Source organism: Eublepharis macularius, chromosome 4 (genome assembly GCF_028583425.1).
Source record: "Eublepharis macularius isolate TG4126 chromosome 4, MPM_Emac_v1.0, whole genome shotgun sequence".
Lineage (NCBI taxonomy): Eukaryota > Metazoa > Chordata > Lepidosauria > Squamata > Eublepharidae > Eublepharis > Eublepharis macularius.
The window spans coordinates 184,516,976-184,541,333 of record NC_072793.1 but is presented as its reverse complement, the minus strand read 5'-3'; the positions used below and the strand labels follow the sequence as shown (position 1 = coordinate 184,541,333).

The window sequence follows — 24,358 nt, the reverse complement described above, 5'->3', positions numbered from 1 at the left end:
AAGGGAAGATTTTTTTTTTTGCCGCAGTGTACATCCCCAGGGCAGGTGGCGGCATTTACAGGCCCCCTGACAAAGTGTGCCTAAGGCATCATGTTGGTGCAGGTGTGCAACCCTCTCCCGTGTCCCCTATGCCTCAGGGAGGGCCACCGTCTCTTCTGCAACCCTTCCTGCTTTTGCCTCAGTAACGGTGAAGCAGCGAAATTGCAGGATGCTTTCAGGGGCAAGCCTCCACCAGCTTCCAGATAGCATGACAAGTCTTGCTGTCCAGGTCAATTGCAAGACCACATGGAGCAGCAGCTGGCGGCTGACTTCCATCTGTGGGTAGAGCGGTAGAGCATCTACTCAGCATGCAGAAGTTCCCAGGTTCGATCTCCAGTTTGAAAAAGTCAAGTCGTAGGTCATGTGGAATCCCTCTGCTTGAGACCCTGGAGAGCTGCTGCCAGTCTGAGTAGACAAGGCTGGCCTTGATGGACAGATGGTCTGACTTGGTATAAAGCAGCTTCAGGGGTTCATATGCTGTTTCTCCTGGCACCCCCTCCCCCAGAAAGGGGGGCAATACTGGGGGGGGGCTGCCTCATGCTGTCCCACATCTCTGTGGGGAAGAAGGCAGAGGAGCGGGAGAGGCTCTTGCTTGTTTTCAGGGATGCAAAGATAATTACTCGCCTTTGTCATTTCAGTGGAGAAACACCCATTTTTTATCACTCACAGAAACCGGGGTGCAGCCTGAGACACCAAGGCACCCCTGTGTATCTACAAGCCCGACAACATTAAACTCAGGCATATGCAAAAGAACCTCAGGATACAGTGAAGCCTCCCTCCATTAGCATTCCACACCCTGGGAAACTCTTACAGGATGACTCAGCCCAAACCCACCTTCCCGAGTAGATAAAAATTACCTGCCAACATCTTCTCCGCACTGTGACACTGAGAGATCTCTGTCTTTTGGGGCTACACCTCTGAAGATGCCAGTCACAGCTGCTGGCGAAACATCAGGAACTACAATGCCAAGACCATGGCTATACAGCCCGGAAAATCCACAACCACCAAACTTGGGCATGCTGGTAAGAACAGGCCTTAAGGTCATGGACTGCTCTGCCCCTTTCTGTTTTTTAAAGTTCTGCCTGTTGAAGAGTTCTGTTGAACCTGAAAACTGGTATGCTGTTTTGTGTTATTTTGGTTGGTCCTAATAAAAGGCATTATGTGGATTGTGTTTTGTTTTTGGGTTCTGATTTGGGTCAGCTTTTGCCTTTTCTCTCCACTTCACTCCCTCCTGCCCCCACATCTGGTATTTCTTTCCCCTGCAGCAGTCCTGGAACTCCCCTTCCATGAAATGCAAAAGCTGGTGTGTGTAGCTGACACAGCAGTTGTGGGAAGTCTGGGAGTCCGGACAGGAAGTGACCTCAGGAACCCTCCTCGCTAGCTGCATCCCTACAACTTTGAGCATTCTTGTTTTAACCTTTAGATTGACTCTGACCCAGCATGAAAGGAAATGAAAATCAGCAACAACATTTTCGTCATCTGGACTCATGAGAAAGAACCACTAGAGGAATTTCACCGGGCCGTCAGCAACTTCCACCCCACCATCAACTTGCGTAGTGTTCCAACACAGGAACACAGGAAGTACATTTTCTACAACTACATGACGGATGCTTAAGAACCACCTTATACTATAAACCTACTGATGGGCAAACATATCTACATGCCTCCAGTCACCGTTCCAAACACACCAAATATTCTATTGTCTATGGCCAAGCTCTATGTTACACCTCCATCTGTTCCAATCCCTCTGACCAATGGTCATCTGCAGCTTCTAGAACAAACATTCTTGGGACTACAGGGTTCACCTGATGTACTAAGGAAACAGACTGAAAAAGCCAGAAGGATACCAAGGGATAACCTGCTACAAGACAGGAGCAAACGGAACAATGACAGCACACCACTGGTGACGGCATACAGCTCTCAGTTCAAACCAGTTCAGCACATCATCAGTGACTTGAAACCTATGCTGGACAATAATACTCGTCTCAAACAAGCATTAGGAAGGCAGACCTTTCTTACCCCAGACAGCCCCCTAACCTTATACAACCTCTCATTCATAATAATGTACTTCCCAACACTGATGTGAACTCTGGGGCCAGACCTTGCAATAAAACAAAATGTCAACTCTGTCCCCATTTTTACTCTGACTGCACAATCACTGGATCTAACAACACCAGTTATATCATCACAGGTTCATTCCCTCATTTATCTTCCATTGTTATATGGTATCAAGTGCCAGCAACGCCCTTCTACCAGGGATTTCTTTCTGGGAAAAGAGGTGGTGGAACTCAGTGGGTTCCCAGCACAGGGGGCAACTCCTGGTGGGAGGTGGTGCCCCTGACCACATGCACGCACGCAAAGTGGTGCATGCTCCCAGGACTGCACAATGACATCACTTTGGGTCAGCTGGAACAAAATCGCCCTCAGCAAAAATGTTCACATGGCCGGTGGTCCCACCCCCTGATCTCCAGGCAGAGGGGAGTTCAGATTGCCCTCCGTGCTGTGCACAGAGGGTGATCTAAATTCCCTTCTGTCTGGAGATCAGGGTGCGGGCCCATCGGCCATGTGACTATTTTCAAGGGGTGCTGGAACTCCATTCCACCGCGTTCCAGCTGAAAAAAAGCCCTGCCTTCCACACTATAAATTGGACAAACAGGTCAGTTCCTATGCAAAATAAATGGAACATTAAAATCACAACGCTCATAACAAGTGGGAGAACATTTTAATCTTCCAGGACATTCCATTGCTGACCTAAAAGTGGCTGTCCTCAAACAGAGAAACTTCAAGGGGAGATTGCAATGTGAGATGGCTGGCATTGAGTTCATTCACAAGTTCAGAATGATGGACCCTGCCCCTCCACCCCGAGTCTGAACAGAAACTAACTGGATTCACTACAGATGCTATATTCTGCTCTATTCAACCTTATTGTACCTTTGCATCCTGATGTCTTCCTTGCTTCACCCCTCCCACCTCCTGACTGGGATATAAAGGCTCAAGGATCTCCACTTCTCCCTCTGTCTAAGAAAGGAGCTTTGACTCTTGAAAGCTCCTACTCTGAAAAACCTTGAGGGTCTCTAAGGTGCTGCTGGGACTCAAATCTTGCTATTCCACTCTGATCCTCTAAGCTACCTGAGAGGGCGTTAAGTTGTCCTGAAGGGCGGTATATAAACTGAATGTTGTTGTTGTTGTTGTTATTGAGAGATATTTTCTGTGCATTTTTAAAGACAAATGTGAAACAGTGAGATGACATCTGGTAAAACAAAAGATAAGTGAGAAAAGGCTCTGCAATGAGAAACAACACGAAGCAGCCGGCAGGTCTTTCTGTGACTCGGGTAACTGGAGGTCGTCTGGCTTGTCAGGAACGGGGCGGAAAAACAAACGACCTGCTATGGATCTTTGCTCAAACTGGAATTATATTTTCCCCTCAAGCACAACTGATGAGGCAGCCAGCCACTTTTTGTCCTTCTGTAACGGGTCTGACTCCTCCTCCTTCCTTGCCGTTTCCATCCATCTCCATCTTCAGTGGCATTTGATGAGACGAGTTATCCTTTGCTCCATCTCTTCCAGCCTTTGCAGGATCCGTTCCTCTGTGTTGGACAAAGATGAAAAATTACCTAAAGCCACAACGGCTTAAAATGTGTGGTTCAAAGGGATCCACTTTGGCAATGGGTGGCACAAGGGGTGGGAGACAGAGCCCCTTTACAACTACCAGGTGGCATTGTGCAGTTACTACTGACCACTCTTCCGGATGGCCTTTTCGAAGGACGCCTCTAAAGCTTTGAACCTCTTGGTCAGGATAGGTGTGGCTATTCGATTCCTGGGCTGTTCTGAAAGAGAGGCAGAAACATTCATCTGTCCAGAACATTTTTCTCTCATCCCTCCCCGCTTCCCTCCTTTTACGCTCACAACCCTGTGAGGTAGGCGAGGCTTAGCGTGTAACTAGCTGAGTTCACCTAGGGACAGAATGGGGATTCGAATTTAAGGGTCCCAGATCTTGAACCACCACACCAAACTGATTCTCAGTTGCTAATAAGTGGACTGCTACAGCCCTCCCGCACCAATGGAAGTTGTGTGGAAAGTAACTTGAATGTGAACATGAGCAGAGAGAAATGAAGCAGGCAAGGGGCAGACACTGCTATGTTTCAATCACCCCGACTCCACCATTGGACTCTTAAATGTTCCTGAGCCCAAAGAAAATGGTGGATACATCCCTAAGTGCTAGTGTCCGAATACCTGTTTGTAAATCAAAGAAGCTGTTTGCTTTTTTAGGATGTTTGTGCCTTTGAGAGATAGCGTAGTTAAAGTGTATTATGTTTAGTGTGTAGTGTGTATGATGTGTAGAGTGTATAATGTGTAGTGTGTATAATGAGGTGAAGTTGCCGACCTGGGGTTATTCTCCTTCCCTGAATGGTCTCACACGAAGCTGCCAGCTACCGAATCAAGCCCTGGGACCATCACGGTCCGTATTGCCTACTCACGCTGGCACCGGCTCTCCAGGGTCTCAGGCTGAGTTCTTTCACACCATCTCCTACCTGATCCTTTTACCTGCCAATACTGGGGATTGAACCTGGGACCTTCTGCATGCAAAGCAGAGCCTTTTCCATGGAGTCATGCCCCCTCCCCAATTCATCTCCTAGAAACTGCCCCCCAAAGAATCACCCCTTCCTCCTAATCCTCCTCCTCGACATTCTCTCACCAGAATCATTCCAGGTTATGTCCAGGGGCTCCAGAAGTCCACTGTGTTCCACCTGGCACTGGTAGCGGTCCCTGTCCTTGGACTCGATTTCAGTACTGAGCCAGGTATAATAAGTCCCATCCGAGTTGGGGAGAATACCCCCTGAAAGGGCGTCCGGCAGGTGGTACACTCCATCTTTCTTCCAAATGACGTCAATCTCCTTCGGGTAGAAGCCGTGGACCCTGCAGACAAGAGTTTCCGGGCTGTCACCACCCGTTTTCCATGCCACCTTCACCACAGGGGGTTCTGCAGGAACAACAACATTGGGGTCAAGATAGTTAACAACTAGAATTTGACTGTATGGATACTTATGTGGTCATCCAGGCATTTGCCTACTCCTTGGACAAGGACTGAGATACATCTGTAGCATCCCCACAATATATAGACTTCCAAAGGACAAGACTACAAAATATCCTTGGTGTTTTATAACAGTGGAAATATTCAAAGAGAGTATTTCTCTATTCTGGGACCTGTGTCACAAGTTCCATCTTCTAGTTGTCAGTAGATCCATCCAAGAGATTATCTATATGTCTGTTTGTCCGTTGGTCCAGCCATCCTTTTATGTCTCCATCCATCTGTTTCTATTGGTCTGTCTTTCGAACTGGTGGTCCACCTATCCGTCTATCTAGAATACTTCTTCCACTTGAGATGGCTTGCAATTAAAGACTATAGTACTAAAATCATATATATAAATAGTTAAGCATCCTTGATTTGAGCATACTTAAATACAGAGACTGGAACCATGAATTGACAAGATAGATCTCCCTACACACCTGAAAAATGTCCCAGGTTTGCAGAAAAATATGAAATCTAAAGGAAATACATTGGGCTTTTAAAAAACCCAAATGATAAAAGGAGTGCCTGTAATTTTAACCAGATGCCCTCAGTTGCTAGGCAACCATAACAGTTTAGCCAGTTTCCAGGGCTTGGTTTCTTTCATTAAAGGCAAGGGGAGGGGGCAGGGCTCTTTTGGCCTTTGAGGGAGGACTCATTGGGGCCAGGCCCAGAAACAAACACCTCATGATATCACATAACTTGAATGTCTGATCTATTCTGGCTGCTTGCTACTGTTCAACAGCAGCTACCCCACAAAAGGCAGTATAGTGTAATGATTACAGTTTCAGAATAGGTTCTTGAAGACCCAGGTTTGAATCATCACTCTGCTGTAGAAGCTCACTGGGTGACTATGATCCAGTCACACACTGTTGGCCTACCTGTTAGGGTTGTTGTGAGGGTAACAGGGAGGCGAGGAGAATGATATAAGCTGCTTTAGGTCCCCATTGTGGAGAAAGGCAGTATACAAATGAAATAAATTAAGAAATATAGGTGAAGAATGAGGGACAGATAAAAGGTAAGTTGGTAGATTTGAAAGGCGAGAAGGACAGAAGGAAACATGAGCATATGGAAGCTGCAAGGAGAAGGGAAGGAGGAAATAATCTGGGGGAGGGGACATAGAGGAAAGTGACGCCCCCCCCCCGCAAGTCCTTGCAGGTCCCTCACTTGTCTGGACTGTATCTGGACTTCCTTTTCACTATCTTTTCATGCCTGGTTGTCTGCAGAAGGAGTTCACACAATATGAGGAGAGAGAGGAGTTAGAAAGCTCAACACCACCAAAAAAGTGCCTGTTTCCCTTCCGCACCTGTCCTGTGCAGGCTCTCCTTCCCATACTCCACAAATTTCTGCAGCGATCGGATGCATTCCTGTTCCATGCTGGCATTTATATTCTCGGCGATAAATGGTGTCGTCTCCAACTGCCTCTTGGTGACTTCGGCCGTCTTGTCCCCTGCTGTCCAGTTGAGTGTTTCCCTGTCGAGACTCAGGTAATCTCTCCCGTCGTAGCCATACAGGATATTCCACCCTTTCTGCCCATCCTCGCTCAAGCTGCAGCCAAAATTCATTTGCATGGTGTGGAAACCTGAAAGAGAAACACAAGGAGGGGATATCAGGGCCAGCAGGGGATCAGACATACCCTCGTCATATTTCCATCCTTTCCTGTTAGGTCATTGCTTCCCAAGGCCAAGTGTGTTGCAACTGGCTGTTGAGCATCTTGTTTCGCAACAGTGGCCAACCAGACATCCCCAGAAAGCTTACAAGCAAAAGTATACAGACCAAATCTTTCCCCTCCTTGCCTCTTCCCCTTGCCTTTAATGAAAGAAACCAAGCCCGGGAAACTGGCTAAATGTTATGGTTGCCTAGCAACAGCTAACACCAATATCAGAATATTATTGCCTCTGACCACGGACGTTCCTTTTAGCATTTGTATCACACAGACAATGATGAATATATTGTCCTTGGGTAATTTTGTCTGAACGCCCACTTTATGCTTGCAGCCATCACTAAACCACAGGCAGCAGGTTCACTCTGGGGAGTGAAAAAGTACTTCCTTTCCTTTGCACTTGAATTTACAACCCATCAACTTCATTGGATGCCCTCTAAGTTCTAGCATTATGGGAGCAAGAGAAAAAGCTCTTACTCGCTTTTTGCTATACCCATGAATAATTTTTTTTAAAAAATTCACTATGTTCCAGCTTAGTCATATCTTTTCTTCCTAACAGGAAGAGTCTTTTCCTTTAAAAAAAAAATCTGAGAGTGGATGCCATCAAAGTTTAAAACATTAAAGACGGTGTCTAGAAAGTGGAGAGAGTCGCCCATGAAACCCAACTTGGGCACTGGGAATCAAATCAAATCAAATTTATTTAGTTATTAGCTACAGTTGGCTAAGTCTCTCTCTCTCTCTGGCTCAGCCTCAGTGTTTCTCACCTGTAAAATGGAAGCATTAATTGGTTTCTGATCAGTAGATCTCCTGCTGGATCTGCACAGCTGGATCTTGGAATGTCTGGTCTGCAGCAACTCATGCAACTCAACTCCTCAGGCATTGTTTTTACACCTGGCTTCATCTGGCGGATCTCAGGTCCCAGATTTTTTAAAGTAGTAGATCACACCAGCCTGAAATCTGTCTGCCCTGTCTGAGAACAAGCGTAGTGTAATGGTTAGAGTGCCAGACTAGGTTTCAGGAGACTGAGGTTCAAATCACCGCTCTGTTGGGTTTCCAAAAGACCAGGTGGAAAAAAATGTCCTGTCCCTTTAAGAGGGGCTTAATGTGCGCAAAAATGGAAAGTACAAGAAGTGCCAACTATTGAAGATTGGATTTACAAATTGCTGTATATGGCTGAAATGGATAAGATGACAAGAAAACTGAGAGATCTGGACTCAGGGCAGTTCAACACAGACTGGGAGAAGCTGAAACAACACCTGGAGAAGAAATGGGAGGTGGGAGGAAAACTGTGGCAGTTTGAGAACTACTGAAGTACTGAAGTAGAGGGGGGAGACTTTACCGGGGGGAGAAGAGATAAATGTGAATTAATAAGCAGTCAGATTAATAGATTGACATATATATAGATATATATAGGTTAACAAACAGAATATAGATAGAAAATAATTAACTATAAGGATTAAATATAAGGATTGATTAATTAACAATATTTTCTTTTTTGGTAAGCTTTGTAAAATGTACCAAACTGAATGTCTGAAGATACAGAGGAGTCAAATTGATTGACTACGTGATGAGAGATATATAGAATTATTACAAAAAGATAGAATGAGTAATATATAGAGAATAAGTCAAATTGTTTGATCTAAATGAATGTATGATTTATATGGTTTATGATATATAGAAATATTTGAAATTGAAAAATGGGATAAATTGTTTATCTAAGATGGAAACAAAGACTTACAGTTTGGGCATACAATGTTAAAAATAGTTAAGGATGTACTGCTTAGAATAATGGAGAATATATATTTGTTTTAGATAGAGGAATCTAATAGAAGTAAGGGAAAGGGGATAAAGGGCTGGAAAGCTGTTGGAAGTCAACAAAAAGGGGGGGAAAGGGAGGGGGTTAGAGATGGAAAAATTGGGGAAAATTGAATGTAATTGTAAAAATAATGGATTCTAACCCAATAAAAAATTTTTCAAAAAAAAAAAAGAGGGGCTTAATGTGAGGAAAAGGGTAGCTGAAGCTTTTCATGGCATGGAGAGAATAACCTCCCATTGCAAAGAAAATATTAAGCCTCTGTTAGGGGAGACAGGACACACACACACACAGACACACCCCATTATCAGGGCCAGCGCCTCCATTGAAGCAACCCCCGCGATTGCCTCCAGCACTGAGGCGGCGGAGCGGGTGCTGGGGGCAGGGGCACGTACTGTGGAGCTGGCAGCAGCAGTGTGCGGGCGGCTGACTGGTATTAGGAGTGGGGCAAGTGGTAATGCCCGCTCCCCTTCAGCCATCTGGGAGCAGGAGCCGAGCAGGCAACTATGTCCCCCCACCCCAGGTGGAAAGGTGGAAATGCCTACCCACTACCTTAACCCAGCTGGTATTAGGAGTAGAGCAGGTGGCAATGCCCACCCATTCCCTTCAGCCAGCTGGGAGCTTCCATGGTAGAGCATGGATTTGAACCGCTAAACCACACTGAGAATTGACTTCATCTTCTCTCTACTCACCTTCACTGTGGTTGTAGAGGTCCCTGAGGTCCACAAAGGTAGTGTTGTGAAAGCTGGCAGAGAACTCTATCCTCTGGGTCCAGTTCTCCCAGAAGTGGGGCTCAGCCTGCTTGACCTTCTTCGCCCAGGGTGCTACAGGCAAGAGCTTCTTCACATTGCTGTCATAGTGAACAAATGGCTGGTCGTCCACATATTTCAGAAAAGTGAACCAGGGCAGCCCAGGGCTGGGTTCTGTCACAAACGTGAAGAAGTCCTGTAGCGAGTGCGAGGAGGAGCCTGGACAGCAGGAAGAGAAGGAGAGAACAAAGGGTTTGGGAATCAGTAGAAGGTGGCTTCGTCCGTTCATATGTTAATATTGCAGAGGCTACCTAACTACAGCTTACAGGAAGAAAATTGATTCATTTGAAATGTGGTGCTGGAGGAGAGTTTTGCGGATACCCTGGAGGGCCAAAAAGACCAATAAGTGGGTGCTAGATCAAATCAAGCCTGAATTCTCCCTAGAACCTAAAATGACAAAACTGAGGCTGTTGTACTTTGGTCACATCATGAGAAGACAAGATTCTCTAGAAAAGTCAATAATGCGAGGAAAAGCAGTCGGAAAAGAGGAAGACCTAAAAAGAAAAGATGTGTGGACTCAATAAAAGAAGCCACATCCTCCAGTTTGCAGGATCTGAGCAAGTATGTTAATGACAGGATGTTTTGGAGGTCTTTCCTTCATAGGGTCGCCAGAGGTCGGAGGCGACTTGACGGCACACAGCACACGTACCTAACTACTTGCAAGGGAACGTTTTCCTGTTTTTACTGTGGATGCCTGGAGACCTTTGATTTTATTTTTTTTTGGAAACACAGTACAAACATATAGCACGTCCTTGCCCAGGATGCAATGGGTTACCTAACAGAAGGTGCGGAGAAAGACTTCCCCTCCTTTTTTTGTGGTACAGGGAAGGGATTTTCCAGAATAGCCTCCCCTCCATTCATTGAATCACGCAGCAGAGTTTTGTGTGGCATATTTGAGGGTGCTTCCTTTTATCAGTATTCATTTCCTGTACGGGAACTGCTTTCTCCATGGCATAGTTTTAAATAGATCCAGAGGAGTTAGCCGTGTTAGTCTGTGGTAGCAAAATCAAAAAGAGTCCAGTGGCACCTTTAAGACTAACCAATTTTATTGCAACATAAGCTTTCGAGAATCACAGTTCTCTTCGTCAGATGCATCTGACGAAGAGAACTGTGATTCTCGAAAGCTTATGCTACAATAAAATTGGTTAGTCTTAAAAGTGCTACTGGACTCTTTTTGATAGTTTTAAATGTTAGTTGTGAACTTTATTTTTAAGATATGGAAAGAGATGCCAGGGGGGAAACGACAACTCTCGTGGTGCTTTGGGATATTGTGTTGCGCGAAATGCCACCTGTATAAAAAGGTAAGCTGCCGCAATGGTCACTAAGAGCCAAGCCACAAGTGACGCCTGACACAGGTTGGACACTTGTCAGCTTCCCTCAAGTTTTGATGGGAAATGTAGGCGTCCTTGTTTTACAGCTTGGCTCTCCATTACAGCTGCAAGACCAGGATGCCTACATTTCCCATCAAAACTTGAGGGAAGCTGACAAGTGTCCAACCTGTGTCAGGCGTCACTTGTGGCTTGGCTCTAAGAGATCTGGAAAAGAACAGGAAATTGTAGGATTTCTTTCTTTTAAAAAGGTGCCTAATTGCTAGCATTTTCTAAGCTTAATGACTCTATGTTTTGGCTGTGAAGTGAAACAGTGCCCAGGTATGAAAAGGGGTGGGAGAGAGAAAGCTCTGCCCGGCCAGGGGGGAAGGCACACGTGTGAAACACTGACGAGTGTGGGACGATCCTGTCGGGAAGCTGTACAACAAGCATCTCTTCACACAGCCAGGAATCAGCTTCACGCAGCAGGCAAGTGCTTTGAAACATTGGCTGCCTGATCCGCCCTTGAGACTGCTCCAGCATTCCTCGTTGAGTCCCGCACAAAACACCCAGGGAGTCGGGCAAGAAGCAGAGGCAGCAAGATCTTCCCTCTTCCGCGCCAGGTATCGCAGGTGCTAAGGAGAACTGAAGGGATCTAAACACGTCCCTGTGAAGTGCCTAACGGTATCTTACTGGATCACAATGAGCTTGTAAATACCATATTTGAGACTGATAGTCCTTAAAGGTTAGTGTATACTGTTTGTTTAAATATCTTCTTTGAATTTGGTCTAATCTGTATGTTTCGCTTGGGCCACCCGCTTTGCATTTGGCAGCAAAAAGCTTTCCAAACATGCAGGTGACTTTGACCTTCCAGCTGCAAATGGGTGGATGGGAAAATCTCGCCCCCCCTCGCTTTTTGGCAGCTCTCTTCTGGGTGAGGAAGGGGGCTGGACTGGAAGCGGCCACAGGAGGCACCGTGCTCCGCAAACAGGCCCAGCCTTCCCCACTGGGGAGGGGTTAGTTCTGTTCCCAGTCCTGCCCTGGAAGCCGGCCTACTGCCAACCCATTGGTGGCTGTGGGAAGGAAGGGAGAAAGAGTTGGCCAATGGGTATGTTCACTTGGGAAATCCTCGGAGATTTGGAAGTGGTATCTGAGGAGGGCCGAGTTTGGGAAGGGAAGCCACAGAGTCCATCCCTGAAACTACCTTTTCCCCCAGAGGGACTGATCTGTCTACTACGGAGGACATCTGTTCTAATTCTGGGAGAACGCCATGCCCCACCTGTTCAAGTGGAATCGGGGCTCACGTTGTGTGTGTGGGTGATGGGTTTCGGGATGCATAAAGAAAAGAGGAAGGGAAGCAGGAAAAAAAAAACCCCTTAGTTCTTCTAGTTTACAGAAGTGTGGCTTTCCCAAAGGTGGCATGCAGAGATCTGCACGCTAGGAGCTGTACACGAAGTATACAGACGTGACCCCAAGCAGAAACCTGTTGGGGTGGGGGCATTGCACTGAAGTTCCAAAGGCACCATTTATTCACACCCCAAGAGCAGCAGCAAGAGGTACCTGTGCTTCATTATTATACCTAACCCCAATGAAAGAAAAAGCAGCCCCCCCACCATTTATAAACCTCCCCGCTTTAGTCTGAGGTCGACTGTTGCAAGAAAGGATTGCAAAAATAGCAGCAATGCAGGCAGGAGGGAGCAATGCAGATGATCAGGGACATCTGACTGTTGCCTTGAGATTGTGCAGTCCAGCTTGGGGCACTAACTGGGCAATGCCAGGTGACCGGGGGAGGCCTGGGTTCAATGCCCTTCCCTCCTAAGGCATGGGGGACACTGGAACCCCTGAAGTACTCACCAGAGCCGCCTGCCAGGAGGAGGAGGGCAGCTGCCCCCCAGAGCAAGAGACAGTGAAGTAGACCCATCTGGAACAAAGCCCGACCGCTGCGCTCTCCTCTCCTCCCCGACTGTTTTTAGGGGAGGGGGATAATGGACCAAGAGCTCTTTTTTCCTTTCCATTCTTGCACAACCTATGGGAAATATTTACGTCCAAAGTGCAAACGACAGGGAGGGTTACCCGCAGGCCTGGAGAAATACACCCTGCCCCATTGCCAAAGGCTTAATGCATGGAAAGGGGCAGGCGGAACTTTTCCTGGCATGGAGGTAAGTCCCAGCAGCTGGTATTTGCTGTAGATCAACTTGATGTTCAAGGCGCAGCTCGAGGGACTGAGCTCCGCAGCTGCGGCTGCCCCCCTCCCTGGGATTGAGCCTTAAGCAGCCCCTGTGCTCTGTGGCAGGTCTATAGGGGACACGGAGGCAGACGGCACTTCCACTGGGAGGTTTTCCTCCATTCCAGCACTAATCCTAGGCCTTTTTTGGTTTCCACACAGCTTCATCCTCCATTCCTGTTCAAACCACAAACAGCCCGTTTTCCTGCGAACTGCTCTGGGGTCCTTGCAGATGCTAACATAACAGATTTTTTAAAAAAAGAATTGGGACAGAACAACAGTCTCATGAACAGCAAGATCTGGGTCCAGTAGCAACTTAAAGACCAATTAAGATTTCCAGGGTGTCAGGCTTCAAGAGTCAAGCTCCCTTTGAAAGGCGCACTGGTCTCTAAGGAGGTACTGGATTCAAATCTTGCTCTTCTACTACAGTGCAGACCAACACGGCTACCCGCCTGAAACTTTCTCAGGCTGGTGTTATATTATGACCATACAAGTGGGAAGCAATTTTATCTTCCCTCTCGACTAACATTTGAAAAGTGCTCTCTTCTGGACAAGGGTGAAAAACTAGATTCCCCTGTGTTAGTTTAGTTTAGTTTATTGGACGTATAGCTTGCCCTCCCTGCAAGCAGGCTCAGGGCGGCTACAATAACCAAATATTGTATGTTTTAAGTTTTATTTGGTTTTTGTATAATATGAATAAAATATAATTTCACTACAACATATAGTTTAAGACCAAATCACCAAAGATGCAGCATTCGTAATTCCTCAGACAATATATCCAATCACCCAAATACCGTGGAGTGCGACATGGCTAGTCGCCCAGATCAGCACTAACCCATCCGTAATCTCAACAGCTTTAGCTACTGTTCCAGACTTTTTATCTCATACCAGCTAGCAGTATTCAGAGAGCAGGGCTTTTTTTCAGGGGGAACATGGGAGAACGGAGTTCCAGAACCTCTTGAAAATGGTCACATGGCTGGTGGCCCCGCCCCCTGATCTCCAGACAGAGGGGAGTTGAGATTGCCCTCTGTGCCACTGAGTGGCACGGAGGGCCATCTAAACTCTCCTCTGTCTGGAGATCAGGGGGCGGGGCCACCAGCCATGTGACCATTTTCTCCGGGGGCAACCCACTGAGTTCCACCACCTCTTTCTGCAGAAAAAAATCCCTGTCAGAGAGTATAACTTTATAAAACTGTTCTAATCCTGTAAGAACATAAGAGAATCCCTGTTGGATCAAGCCAATGACCCATCCAGTCCAACACTCTGTGTCGCACAGTGGCCAAAAACCAGGTGTCCTCAGGAGGTCTGCCAGTGGGGAAGGGACACTAGAAGCCCTCCCACTGATTGCCCCCCCAAACCCCAAGAATACAGAGCATCACTGCCCTAGAGAGAGAGTTCTATCTATACCTCGTGGCTAATAGCCACTGATGGACCTCTGCTCCATATGTTTATCCAATAACACGTTGCTGGCTCTCAACTTTTTTTAGTCATTGTTTTAGTAATCATTGTAGTTTAGAGCCTACTTAAGCATGTCTCCGCCCTCCGGCTTTCCACCTAAACTTTTAAACTCCTTCCTGCTATATTCTGGGGTCACTTCAAAACTTTGTTTCACTTGTTTTTTAAAGGCACGCAAAATCTCTAGTACTAGGGCAAATTGCTCAACAATCACAGCAGCCATGTGATCACCACTGGGGGACACAACTCTTGTGTGTAATCACCCGGGAAGGCGGCTGTGGCCTAGTTTGGATGTGGGTGCACGGGGCAGGCAGCGGTAGGGAGCTGCTGTGACAGCAAAAGGTCTGGGGGAGAGGTGGAACTTGACAAACGGAGCCTGGCCCCTGTTGACCAGCCAAACACCACGTCGCATGGTTGGCTGGCTGTGAACTGAATCAGCAGACATCTGAGCAACTGGCAACAAACTGCAACTAAGTTGTGCACTAACAAACAAAAAGGAAGTTCCCTTAGCAACAGCCTTAATAATCAAAGTGGAAACCCACAACTAAGGGATACAGTCAGTCAGGTTCTGAAATTCAAGCGTATTAAAGTGGCGCAGTGCAATAAATAAATAGCAATACTATTGTAGGCATATAAAGTCACATAAACAAGCAATATACGATAAACAGCTTAAAGTCGGCCAATTTGGAAACACTCAATGGTGCAAACAAGTTCATATCAGAGTTCATAGCAGAGATGAAACGTAGACAGCAAACCAGAGAATCCGTGAGGACCCCTCGTTCCTGTTCAAGGTAAGTTCTTAATTAGATGTACTCTTCTCGTTTTCTGTCAACACACGGAACAAGGAGATGGGACACTCTGCAGGACCGAGACCCGACCAGGAACCGGTCATCAACAATGCTTGTTTCCAGACTGCATCAGGGGCCAACAGGCCTCCTCACCAAACATCTCTGAAAACACTGCTGCCGCTGTTGCAACCTTCAGCAATTGGCCGTGCACGACCAATTAAGAGAGGTGTAATGGACTGCTGTTGTAGGCAGGATTTCCATATATAAAGACAGTTAAGTAACAAACAGCTTCAACGTTTGTCTTTTAATTTATGTATATACTTATACCCTGCTTTTCTTTCTACTGGGGACTCAGAGTGGCTTGCAACTTTCTCTCCTCCTCCATTTTATCATCACAACAACAACCCTTTAAGGTAGGTTCGAATGAGTGAGTGGGGATGACCCAGGGTTATCTAGCAAGTGTCCATGGCAGAGAGGGGATTTTTTCCCTGGGTCTTCCAGATCAGAGTTTGACGCTCTAACCACTATGCACTTCTTTGTTAATGAACGTTTAGGCTGGACTCACCTTTGCCTTCACTGAAGGGGCACCTCAGGGTCCTGGAATGGTATGAGTGAGTTCTCACAAACATGTTTTCTCCATCTGCACACCTGGTCATGAAGATACACTGAGGGCCAAGCTACAAGTGATGAATGACACTTGAACGGCAAGTGAACAGACTCACATGTATTCCTCCCTGTTCATTTGCGCTCCACTCGATCAAGTGAACAGGGAGGAATATATGTATGTTCACTTGCTGTTCAAGTGTCTTTCCTCACTTGTAGCTTGGCCCTAAGAGTCTCTCTACACAGGACATCTTACAGGGGGACGCTCAAGTGACTTACTTTTTCTGTATGGTCTTATATTCAAGTGTACTCTGCCTCCCCAGCAGGGCATGTGGGAGAACACAATGGGGGGAACACAATGGGAGAACAAGTGTAAGATCTTTCACTTGAGTGTCCCTGTGTAAGATGTCTTGCATAGAGTGAGAATCTAGAAGGTTGCAGAAGAGCTGTTAAGTCCCCTAGTTATCATCATCACCCAAATCACAACGATTTAGTTCTCTGCTCATTTTAGCTCCAGGGATTTCTCCAAAGATCCCCCTGCGAAGCCAGTGACACAAATGTCGGAACCAACAGCAACATGTGAAAACTTTTTGGGAAACTGTTTTGGAAAGATTAGTGCATAAATGCCTCCTGTCCCATTCAGCTCTTGGGAGAACATTTAGAGCGTGTGTGTGTGGGGGGGAAGACTCTTGGTGCCAACTTTGACACTCTTGCTTTCTGAGCAGCTGGATTCCGTCTGTGTTAACAAAAAGACTCTGCTACGTTGGTCTTGCAAGGATGTCTGGTTTTTTCTCCCCCACCAGGTTTGTCCTTGGGTTGTTAGGATGACAGCGGCAGACAGTGCCAGAGTGAGAGTGCGGCTGCATTTCTTCTTACTGCTGGGAGTCTGCTTCTCGTCTTGGGGCTGGAAAAGGATGCGATCGAGCCATTTGATTATTACAAGCCAGGAGACCACCTCATTCGTGGAGCTCTATTGGCAAGAAGGGCTCTCTTCCCGCCAGCCTCTTTCCTTGAGCCTCCCGCGTTAGGACTGATGTATAAGTAAATGCACAGTGGTGGGCTTTGTACTTCTCCATTTGATGCTTATTTTACATCCCAAGGGCATGTTTTTACCAGCCTCTATTTTTTGCCTGCAGAGGTAAATTCAGGGGCCACTCAGGGAGGGCACCCGCTGGTACTCAGGCTGCAGGTGGCAAGCCTCGTTTCGAATGTCAAAGGATGGGAACCTATGATAGGCCAATGACATTTTTCTGCCATTATTGTGACGAAGCAGCCTTTGCGTTTAAAACGAAAGAAGAAATGGGGTTGCCGAGGGGGCGTTCTTCCCCAGTTCTAAACACAGGATGGTGGCCTGCTTGGCTCCGTTCGAAGGACGCAGGCAAAGGCAAAATCAATAGGCAGTTACTTAATTTGCTGTGTTTGACTTATTCCCTCCCAGCCACTTGCTCCCCAAAAAGCGGCACCCTTTCATGATCCCTTTTGAACATTTATGTTGACCTGATGTACTCTGTGAGGCAATGCAATCCTCCATTCTGGCCTTCACTGAAGGGGCACCTCAGGGTCCTGGAATGGTATGAGTGAGTTCTCACAAACATGTTTTCTCCATCTGCACACCTGGTCATAAAGATACACTGAGGGCCAAGCTACAAGTGATGAATGACACTTGAACGGCAAGTGAACAGACTCACATGTATTCCTCCCTGTTCATTTGCGCTCCACTCGATCAAGTGAACAGGGAGGAATATATGTATGTTCACTTGCTGTTCAAGTGTCTTTCCTCACTTGTAGCTTGGCCCTAAGAGTCTCTCTACACAGGACATCTTACAGGGGGACGCTCAAGTGACTTACTTTTTCTGTATGGTCTTATATTCAAGTGTACTCTGCCTCCCCAGCAGGGCATGTGGGAGAACACAATGGGGGGAACACAATGAGAGAACAAGTGTAAGATCTTTCACTTGAGTGTCCCTGTGTAAGATGTCTTGCATAGAGTGAGAATCTAGAAGGTTGCAGAAGAGCTGTTAAGTCCCCTAGTTATCATCATCACCCAAATCACAACGATTTAGTTCTCTGCTCATTTTAGCTCCAGGGATTTCTCCAAAGATCCCCCTGCGAAGCCAGTGACACAAATGTCGGAACCAACAGCAACATGTGAAAACTTTTTGGGAAACTGTTTTGGAAAGATTAGTGCATAAATGCCTCCTGTCCCATTCAGCTCTTGGGAGAACATTTAGAGCGTGTGTGTGTGTGGGGGGGGGAAGACTCTTGGTGCCAACTTTGACACTCTTGCTTTCTGAGCAGCTGGATTCCGTCTGTGTTAACAAAAAGACTCTGCTACGTTGGTCTTGCAAGGATGTCTGGTTTCTTCTCCCCCACCAGGTTTGTCCTTGGGTTGTTAGGATGACAGCGGCAGACAGTGCCAGAGTGAGAGTGCGGCTACATTTCTTCTTACTGCTGGGAGTCTGCTTCTCGTCTTGGGGCTGGAAAAGGATGCGATCGAGCCACTTGATTATTACAAGCCAGGAGACCACCTCATTCGTGGAGCTCTCTTGGCAAGAAGGGCTCTCTTCCCGCCAGCCTCTTTCCTTGAGCCTCCCGCGTTAGGACTGATGTATAAGTAAATGCACGGTGGTGGGCTTTGTACTTCTCCATTTGATGCTTATTTTACATCCCAAGGGCATGTTTTTACCAGCCTCTATTTTTTGCCTGCAGAGGTAAATTCAGGGGCCACTCAGGGAGGGCACCCGCTGGTACTCAGGCTGCAGGTGGCAAGCCTCGTTTCGAATGTCAAAGGATGGGAACCTATGATAGGCCAATGACATTTTTCTGCCATTATTGTGACGAAGCAGCCTTTGCATTTAAAACGAAAGAAGAAATGGGGTTGCCGAGGGGGCGTTCTTCCCCAGTTCTAAACACAGGATGGTGGCCTGCTTGGCTCCGTTCGAAGGACGCAGGCAAAGGCAAAATCAATAGGCAGTTACTTAATTTGCTGTGTTTGACTTATTCCCTCCCAGCCACTTGCTCCCAAAAAGCGGCACCCTTTCATGATCCCTTTTGAACATTTATGTTGACCTGATGTACTCTGTGAGGCAATGCAATCCTCCATTCTGGTGTTGGAGGGAGCAAACTTCGATTTCATTAAGAGGAAAAAAAACCACTTTGTTCTATGGCAAAGTGGGGGGGGGGGGGCGGGGAGGCCAACAGGAAAATACCTAACCATAAATAAGGTGCTGTGAAAAGCCATCATATCAAGAATGCTACAAAGAAGGTAGTAAAAGGTGAAGGTACCCTGTGCAAGACCCCTGGGGGATGTCAAATCATGATGTTTTCTTGGCAGCCTTTTTACGGGGTGGTTTGCCATTGCCTTCCCCAGTCAACTACACAAAGGAGTTGCCTTCATTTAGGAGGCTTTAAGAATATGTGAGCATAGGGTTGCCAACCTCCAGGTGGGGGCCTGGAGGTCTCCAGGAACTACAACCGATCTCCAAACTGCGCAAATCCGTTCCCCTGAAGGGAATAGCTCCTTTAGAGGGTGGACTCTCTGCCATCCCCTCCCCAGCCTTACAAAAAGAGCTTGCTTGTAAAGTAGAACAAATAGGAGCTCCACTGGGGAAGGTTCAAGACTACACCTGACTGGACAAGTTTATTTAGTCCTCTGCAGAATATCTGCAGGTTTCTATTACCTGGAAGGGTTTTAGGACAAAAAGAAGTAGGAAGCCAGCATGTTTTCAGTGCATATTAAGCATCATATGCCCCGTATTTTAATAATAATAATAATAACATTCGATTTATTTATCGCCCTTCAGGACAACTTAATGCCCACTCAGAGTGGTTTACAAAGTATGCCATTATTATCCCCACAACAAAACACCTTGTGAGGTGGGTGGGGCTGAGAAAGCCCCAGAGAACTGTGATTAGCCCAAGGTCACTCAGCTGGCTTCAAGTGGAGGAGTGGGGAATCAAACCCGGTTCCTCCAGATTAGAGTCCTGTGCTTTTAACCACTACACCAAACTGGCTCTGTTGCAGAAAAAGTGAATCTTAATGTTGGCAGTTCCTGTCTTACTTGTTTGCTATTCAGGGGAGCAATTGCCCAATATTGCCCTGGGCTACAACATCAAAGCGTGTGCCAATTTCAAGAAAGGCAATACAAGGATTCCTTGGATGAAACTGAGTTGGCACACAGCCTCAGGTTTGTACAGGGAGAGGTAGTCCTTCAGGGCCATGGAAGATTGCCAAGGTAATAAAATAAAATAGGATTCCAGTGGCACCTTAAACAACCAAATTTATTCCGGCATTCGTTTTTGTGTTCCGTAGAATTTAAGAAGAAAGAAATCACATTAATTTGGTCCCCTTAAGCAGGGGGTCTCTGTTCCTAGGAGTTCTTATCACTCCAGTGGGTAGGTGGCCTGAGCAGGAAAATGCAGACTCCAAAGTTTAACGGACTGAATTAATGGTTTACTGGAAGTCCATTACTGAGCAATACGCTGATAAGGCAAATTGCAAACTGAATTAAGATGCATAATACAGGAATACATACAAAATGGCACGGATTAAAAAACAATCAGAAAGATGCATACAGTTAGAGAATAATATGCAACAAGGATTTGAGGGGGGGCATCTCATTTCCCCCTCCCCCATGTCCTTTTCTCCCTTCCCTGCCCCCACAGCCTCTCACACTTTCCCTGCTTCCTTCCCTTCTTCCCAGCCGCCCTGAGCCCATTCGTGGGGAGGGCGGGATATAAGTCAAATAAAATAAATAAATAGTAAATAAATCATTGACTGCCCCCCAATCTTCTCCTCCCCCACCCCCGTGGATTGTCTCCTATATACCCCATTGTATGGTGCCGAGTTGGGCCCAGTTGCAGTGGGGAACTTGCAAGGGGTACTTCATCCCCCCCCCCAACATTTCCTTTCCCCCTCCTTCAGGCAGCCTCCAATTTATATGCTGCCTTTCTCCACGATGAGGACCCAAAGCAGCTTACATCCTATTCCTTGTCTCCATACTATCCTCGTTAACAACCCTGAGAGGTAGGTTAGGGTGAGAGTTTGTGACTGGATCAAAGTCACCCAGCGAGTTTCCACAGCAGAGTGGTGATTTGAACCTGGGTCTCCCACATCCTACTCTGAAACTAACCACACTATGCTGGCTTTAGCGGTGGCGGGGGAGGAACGGGCTGCTTTTGAGCAGCAGCAAACATCCAGGCCTGGATGAGTCATGTAAGTCACGTGGTAACAATTTGCCTGGTGGTTATTGCTGCGCTTGGCCCTACTGAATCCTCCCTCAAAGGCCAAAATAGTTCAGGAAAGGGCCTTGCCCCCTCCCATGCTGTCTACTGACAGAAACCAAGCCTGGAATACTAACTAAACTGTTATGGTTGCTTAGCAACAGCCACTAACAGCATCTGGTTAAAGCTACAGGCACTCTTTTTATATTTTGGTTTTTTTCCACACACCCCTCCCCCACAATGTATTTCTTTAAGATTTCAGATTTCTCTGCAAACCCAGGGCATTTTTCAGGTAGGAAGATCTGTCTTGTCCATTCGTGGCTCCAATCCCTGGCTATTAGTACATAAGACATGTAAACAGATGAACAGGCAGCATATAAATATGAACAAAGAAAATTCTACAGTTTAGTTCCAAACCAGTCCCCAGTCGATGGTACGCTAGGCAGTGGAGAGAAGGAACCATAAACCACTAGGTGTTATAAATGTTCTTGAAACAAGAGGTTGCAAACATGAACGCAAGCTTAATGAACGTTGGCCAATCTAAATATTGAACCATTCATTGCCAGCCTCTCCTCCTGCCCTTCCAGTTATACCTCTGTCTCCTAGTGAGCGAGCTGTTGCAGGTTCACAGCTACCTGTTCAAGGATCCATGAAGCATGAACAGACAGGGCCCTCCCAGACTTGTGGGCCTCTCGACCCTCAGACTCCTGTAGGAGTAGCAGGAGGGGAGGACAACGCACAGAACTGCGGGGCCTGGAACTACAAACCAGGCCAGCCCAGGCCTGGAGTTCTTTGGCAACTTTAGAAAGATTTTAAAACGTATTCTTCTTCCATGTGGGAAGAACAAAATACAGCAGAAATAAAGACCCGAAGTCTAAAAGCGTAAAAAGTAAAACGGCTCAAGCTAACGAAAGCATGGACCTCAGGGAGTCCAAGTCCCATGTCCAAGCGCCAGAGACAGGCCGGGAGGTAACTTGAAGGTATATCCTGCCCCTTATAAACAGGCTCTGCTGCAAGGGGAGCTGAGAGGGAGCTAGGGTTGCCAGCCTCCAGGTGGCGACTGGAGAGCTCCCATAATTACAACTGATCTCCAGAGGAGAAAGATCAGTTCCCCTGGAGAAAAATGGCCTCTTTGGAGGGGGCACTCTATGGCATTATACCCCACTGAGGCCCCCCTCCCCAAACCCCACCCCCACCAGGCTTCACACACAAATCTCCAGGAGTTTCCTAACCCAGACCTGGCAACCCTAAAGGGAGTACAGCATCTTTTGGCAAATACTGCAGAGCCCCCAACCCCGCCCCGAATCCTTGGAGTTCTTGGGTCCACACAGCGGGGTCAGCATCACTGCCAACGCCCAGAGGGTCAGAATGGGTATAGGGCCTGTATTTTGAAAAGTTTGGGTTTTGGTCTCTTTAACACTGTGGCCTTGCGCCAGGTGAGCCAGAAGACAGGCTGCCCCCCCACCATGCGAATACGCGAAAGCCCTTGACCTGAGACCCCAGAGAGCCACTGAACAACAACAACAACACTAATGCGCCTCCCCCTCACAGTGGTGAACAAAGCTAGTGTTACCATTATCCCCCCCAGTTCAACTGGGAATCCGGGGCTGGGAGGAATGGCTTACCCAAGGCTCACAGTAGAAGTGGGAGTCAAACTGACAAGAGTGCTGGTTCACAACCCAACCACTTAACCACTACACTACAGCAGCTCTCACTGCCAGCCTGAGTAGACAAGATGGATGTCCTCCTTCAGAAGAAGGCCCATGTGGCCTCCTGACCCCCCCCCCCAATCCCCAAAAACAGAGCAATTAACTGAGCGTCTCTGTCCTGTTACCTGGGCCAGGGGAGGCTGGCTGGGCAGAAGGCCAGAAACCCCCCAGCCCAGTTAGTGGGGGAGAGGCTCCCACTGCTGGCCCCACTTGTCTGTGGACAGCCTCATCAGGTGGCTGCCAACCACGCCAGTATCCTGCACCGGAGAATCCCGAAAGTGCGCTGCCAGGGGCTGCAGACCTCTTCCTGGCCCCGGGCCCTTTGCCACACGTCCAGCATCTCGGAGGGCGCCACGCTATGGACGCTGTACAGCACCTCCTGGTAGCAGCAGAGGTCAAGAGGGAAGTGGGCCGCTCCGGCCATGCGGGCCACGTGCAGAGGGGCGATCCCGGCCTGCTGGGCGCAGAGGCCCACGAAGACATCCTCGACGGGCACCAGGGGCACGCTGGGGGCGACTGCCAGGAGGGCGGCCACGGTGTCCCCCGAGAGGACGTAGGTCGTGCCGCTGCAGTACGGGGGGAAAACGTCGGGCGGGTACAGGGCCGCAGGGACGTGGTGGCGGCTGCTGGGGTCCCGTTCGGGCCGCACCCGCCAGTGGACGCGGCCCAGGTAGGTGCCGCGGGGTCTGGCCAGCGCCGCCAGGTGGCGGGCCAGGGCGGGCAGGTTCAGGAAGACGTCGTCGTCGGCCTTGACCACGAAGCGGGCTGCGGGGCACTGGCCGGCGGCCCAGCCCAGCAGGGCCAGCGTCTTGAGGGTCAGGTTGGCGTAGGTGTCCTGGAAGCGGCCCTGCACGAGGTCCCCGTGCCGCCGCGCCTCCTCCTCCAGGCCGGCCTGCAGGGCGGCGTCGGCGGGCAGCCCCAGCACGAAGAGGGTCCGCACGGCGCCGCCCCCGGCCCAGCGGGCGGCCCCCCAGCTCCGCCGCACCGCCTGGCGCTGCTCGGCGTGCCCGGCCGCGCTGGCCACCAGCACCAGCAGGAAGGGCGCGCCGGGCCCGCAGTCGGGCGGCGTCGGGCGCAGCGGGAAGGCGCCCGCGGGCGGCAGCGAGGCGGCGGGGGCCCGGGCGCGCGCCCCGGCGGGCGGCGGCAGCCAGCGCGAGAGCAGCTCCTCGTGGCCGCCGCTGGCCAGGAAGCCCGCCGCCGCCGAGAGCGCGCCCAGCCCGGCCAGCAGCCCCCCGGCCAGCAGCAGGCGCGGGCGGCGCCACAGCAGGCGCGGCGGGGGCGCCAGGCGCGCCATCGCAGGCGCGCGAAGGAGCGGACGAGGCGACGCGGGCGCCGGAGGAGCGCTGCCCGCAGCCGGGCGCCGGGAGGATGCCGCGCTCGGAAATGCCTGCGCAGCCCCGCCGCGCCCGCCGCGCCCGCCCCGGCTCCACGCCCCGCCCGGCCTCCCCAGCTGGGATCCGAGGGCGGGCGCCGGGACGCGGCCCTCCTCGCCCCGCGGCGGTCGCCGGCCTGCTGAGCCAGCGCTCCCTGCGGCGGCGGCGGGGCCCACCCAGCGCAGCCCGGGATGACGCGGCTCGGCGCGCAGGCGTGGCCCTGCCACAGGACTCGCCACCCCGGCCGCGCGTGGAGAAACGAAAGGGTGCGTGCCGGAGATGAC

At 48.9% G+C, this 24,358-nt stretch overlaps 2 protein-coding genes across 3 annotated transcripts; both read right to left on the bottom strand.

Annotated features, from left to right (window-relative positions):
* Positions 1–2,742: 2,742 nt before the first annotated feature.
* LOC129328479 (major histocompatibility complex class I-related gene protein-like) lies at positions 2,743–13,240 on the bottom strand. 2 transcript variants are annotated; one of them, XM_054977578.1, is made up of 6 exons: positions 12,554–13,236; positions 9,276–9,551; positions 6,414–6,689; positions 4,736–5,020; positions 3,777–3,866; positions 2,743–3,626 (listed from the first exon to the last, which is right to left on the bottom strand). In XM_054977578.1, exons 1-6 carry the CDS (start codon positions 12,618–12,620, stop codon positions 3,559–3,561), a joined length of 1,062 nt encoding a protein of 353 aa, XP_054833553.1. In that variant the 5' UTR covers positions 12,621–13,236; the 3' UTR covers positions 2,743–3,558. The 2 variants fall into 2 exon arrangements, with proteins under 2 accessions (XP_054833553.1, XP_054833554.1); XM_054977579.1 differs by lacking the exon at positions 3,777–3,866 and having other exon boundaries at positions 12,554–13,240.
* Positions 13,241–21,590: 8,350 nt separating this feature from the next.
* Positions 21,591–24,087, bottom strand: B3GALT4 (beta-1,3-galactosyltransferase 4). The gene has a single exon (XM_054978616.1). It carries the CDS (start codon positions 23,993–23,995, stop codon positions 22,931–22,933), a length of 1,065 nt encoding a protein of 354 aa, XP_054834591.1. The 5' UTR covers positions 23,996–24,087; the 3' UTR covers positions 21,591–22,930.
* Positions 24,088–24,358: the final 271 nt, after the last annotated feature.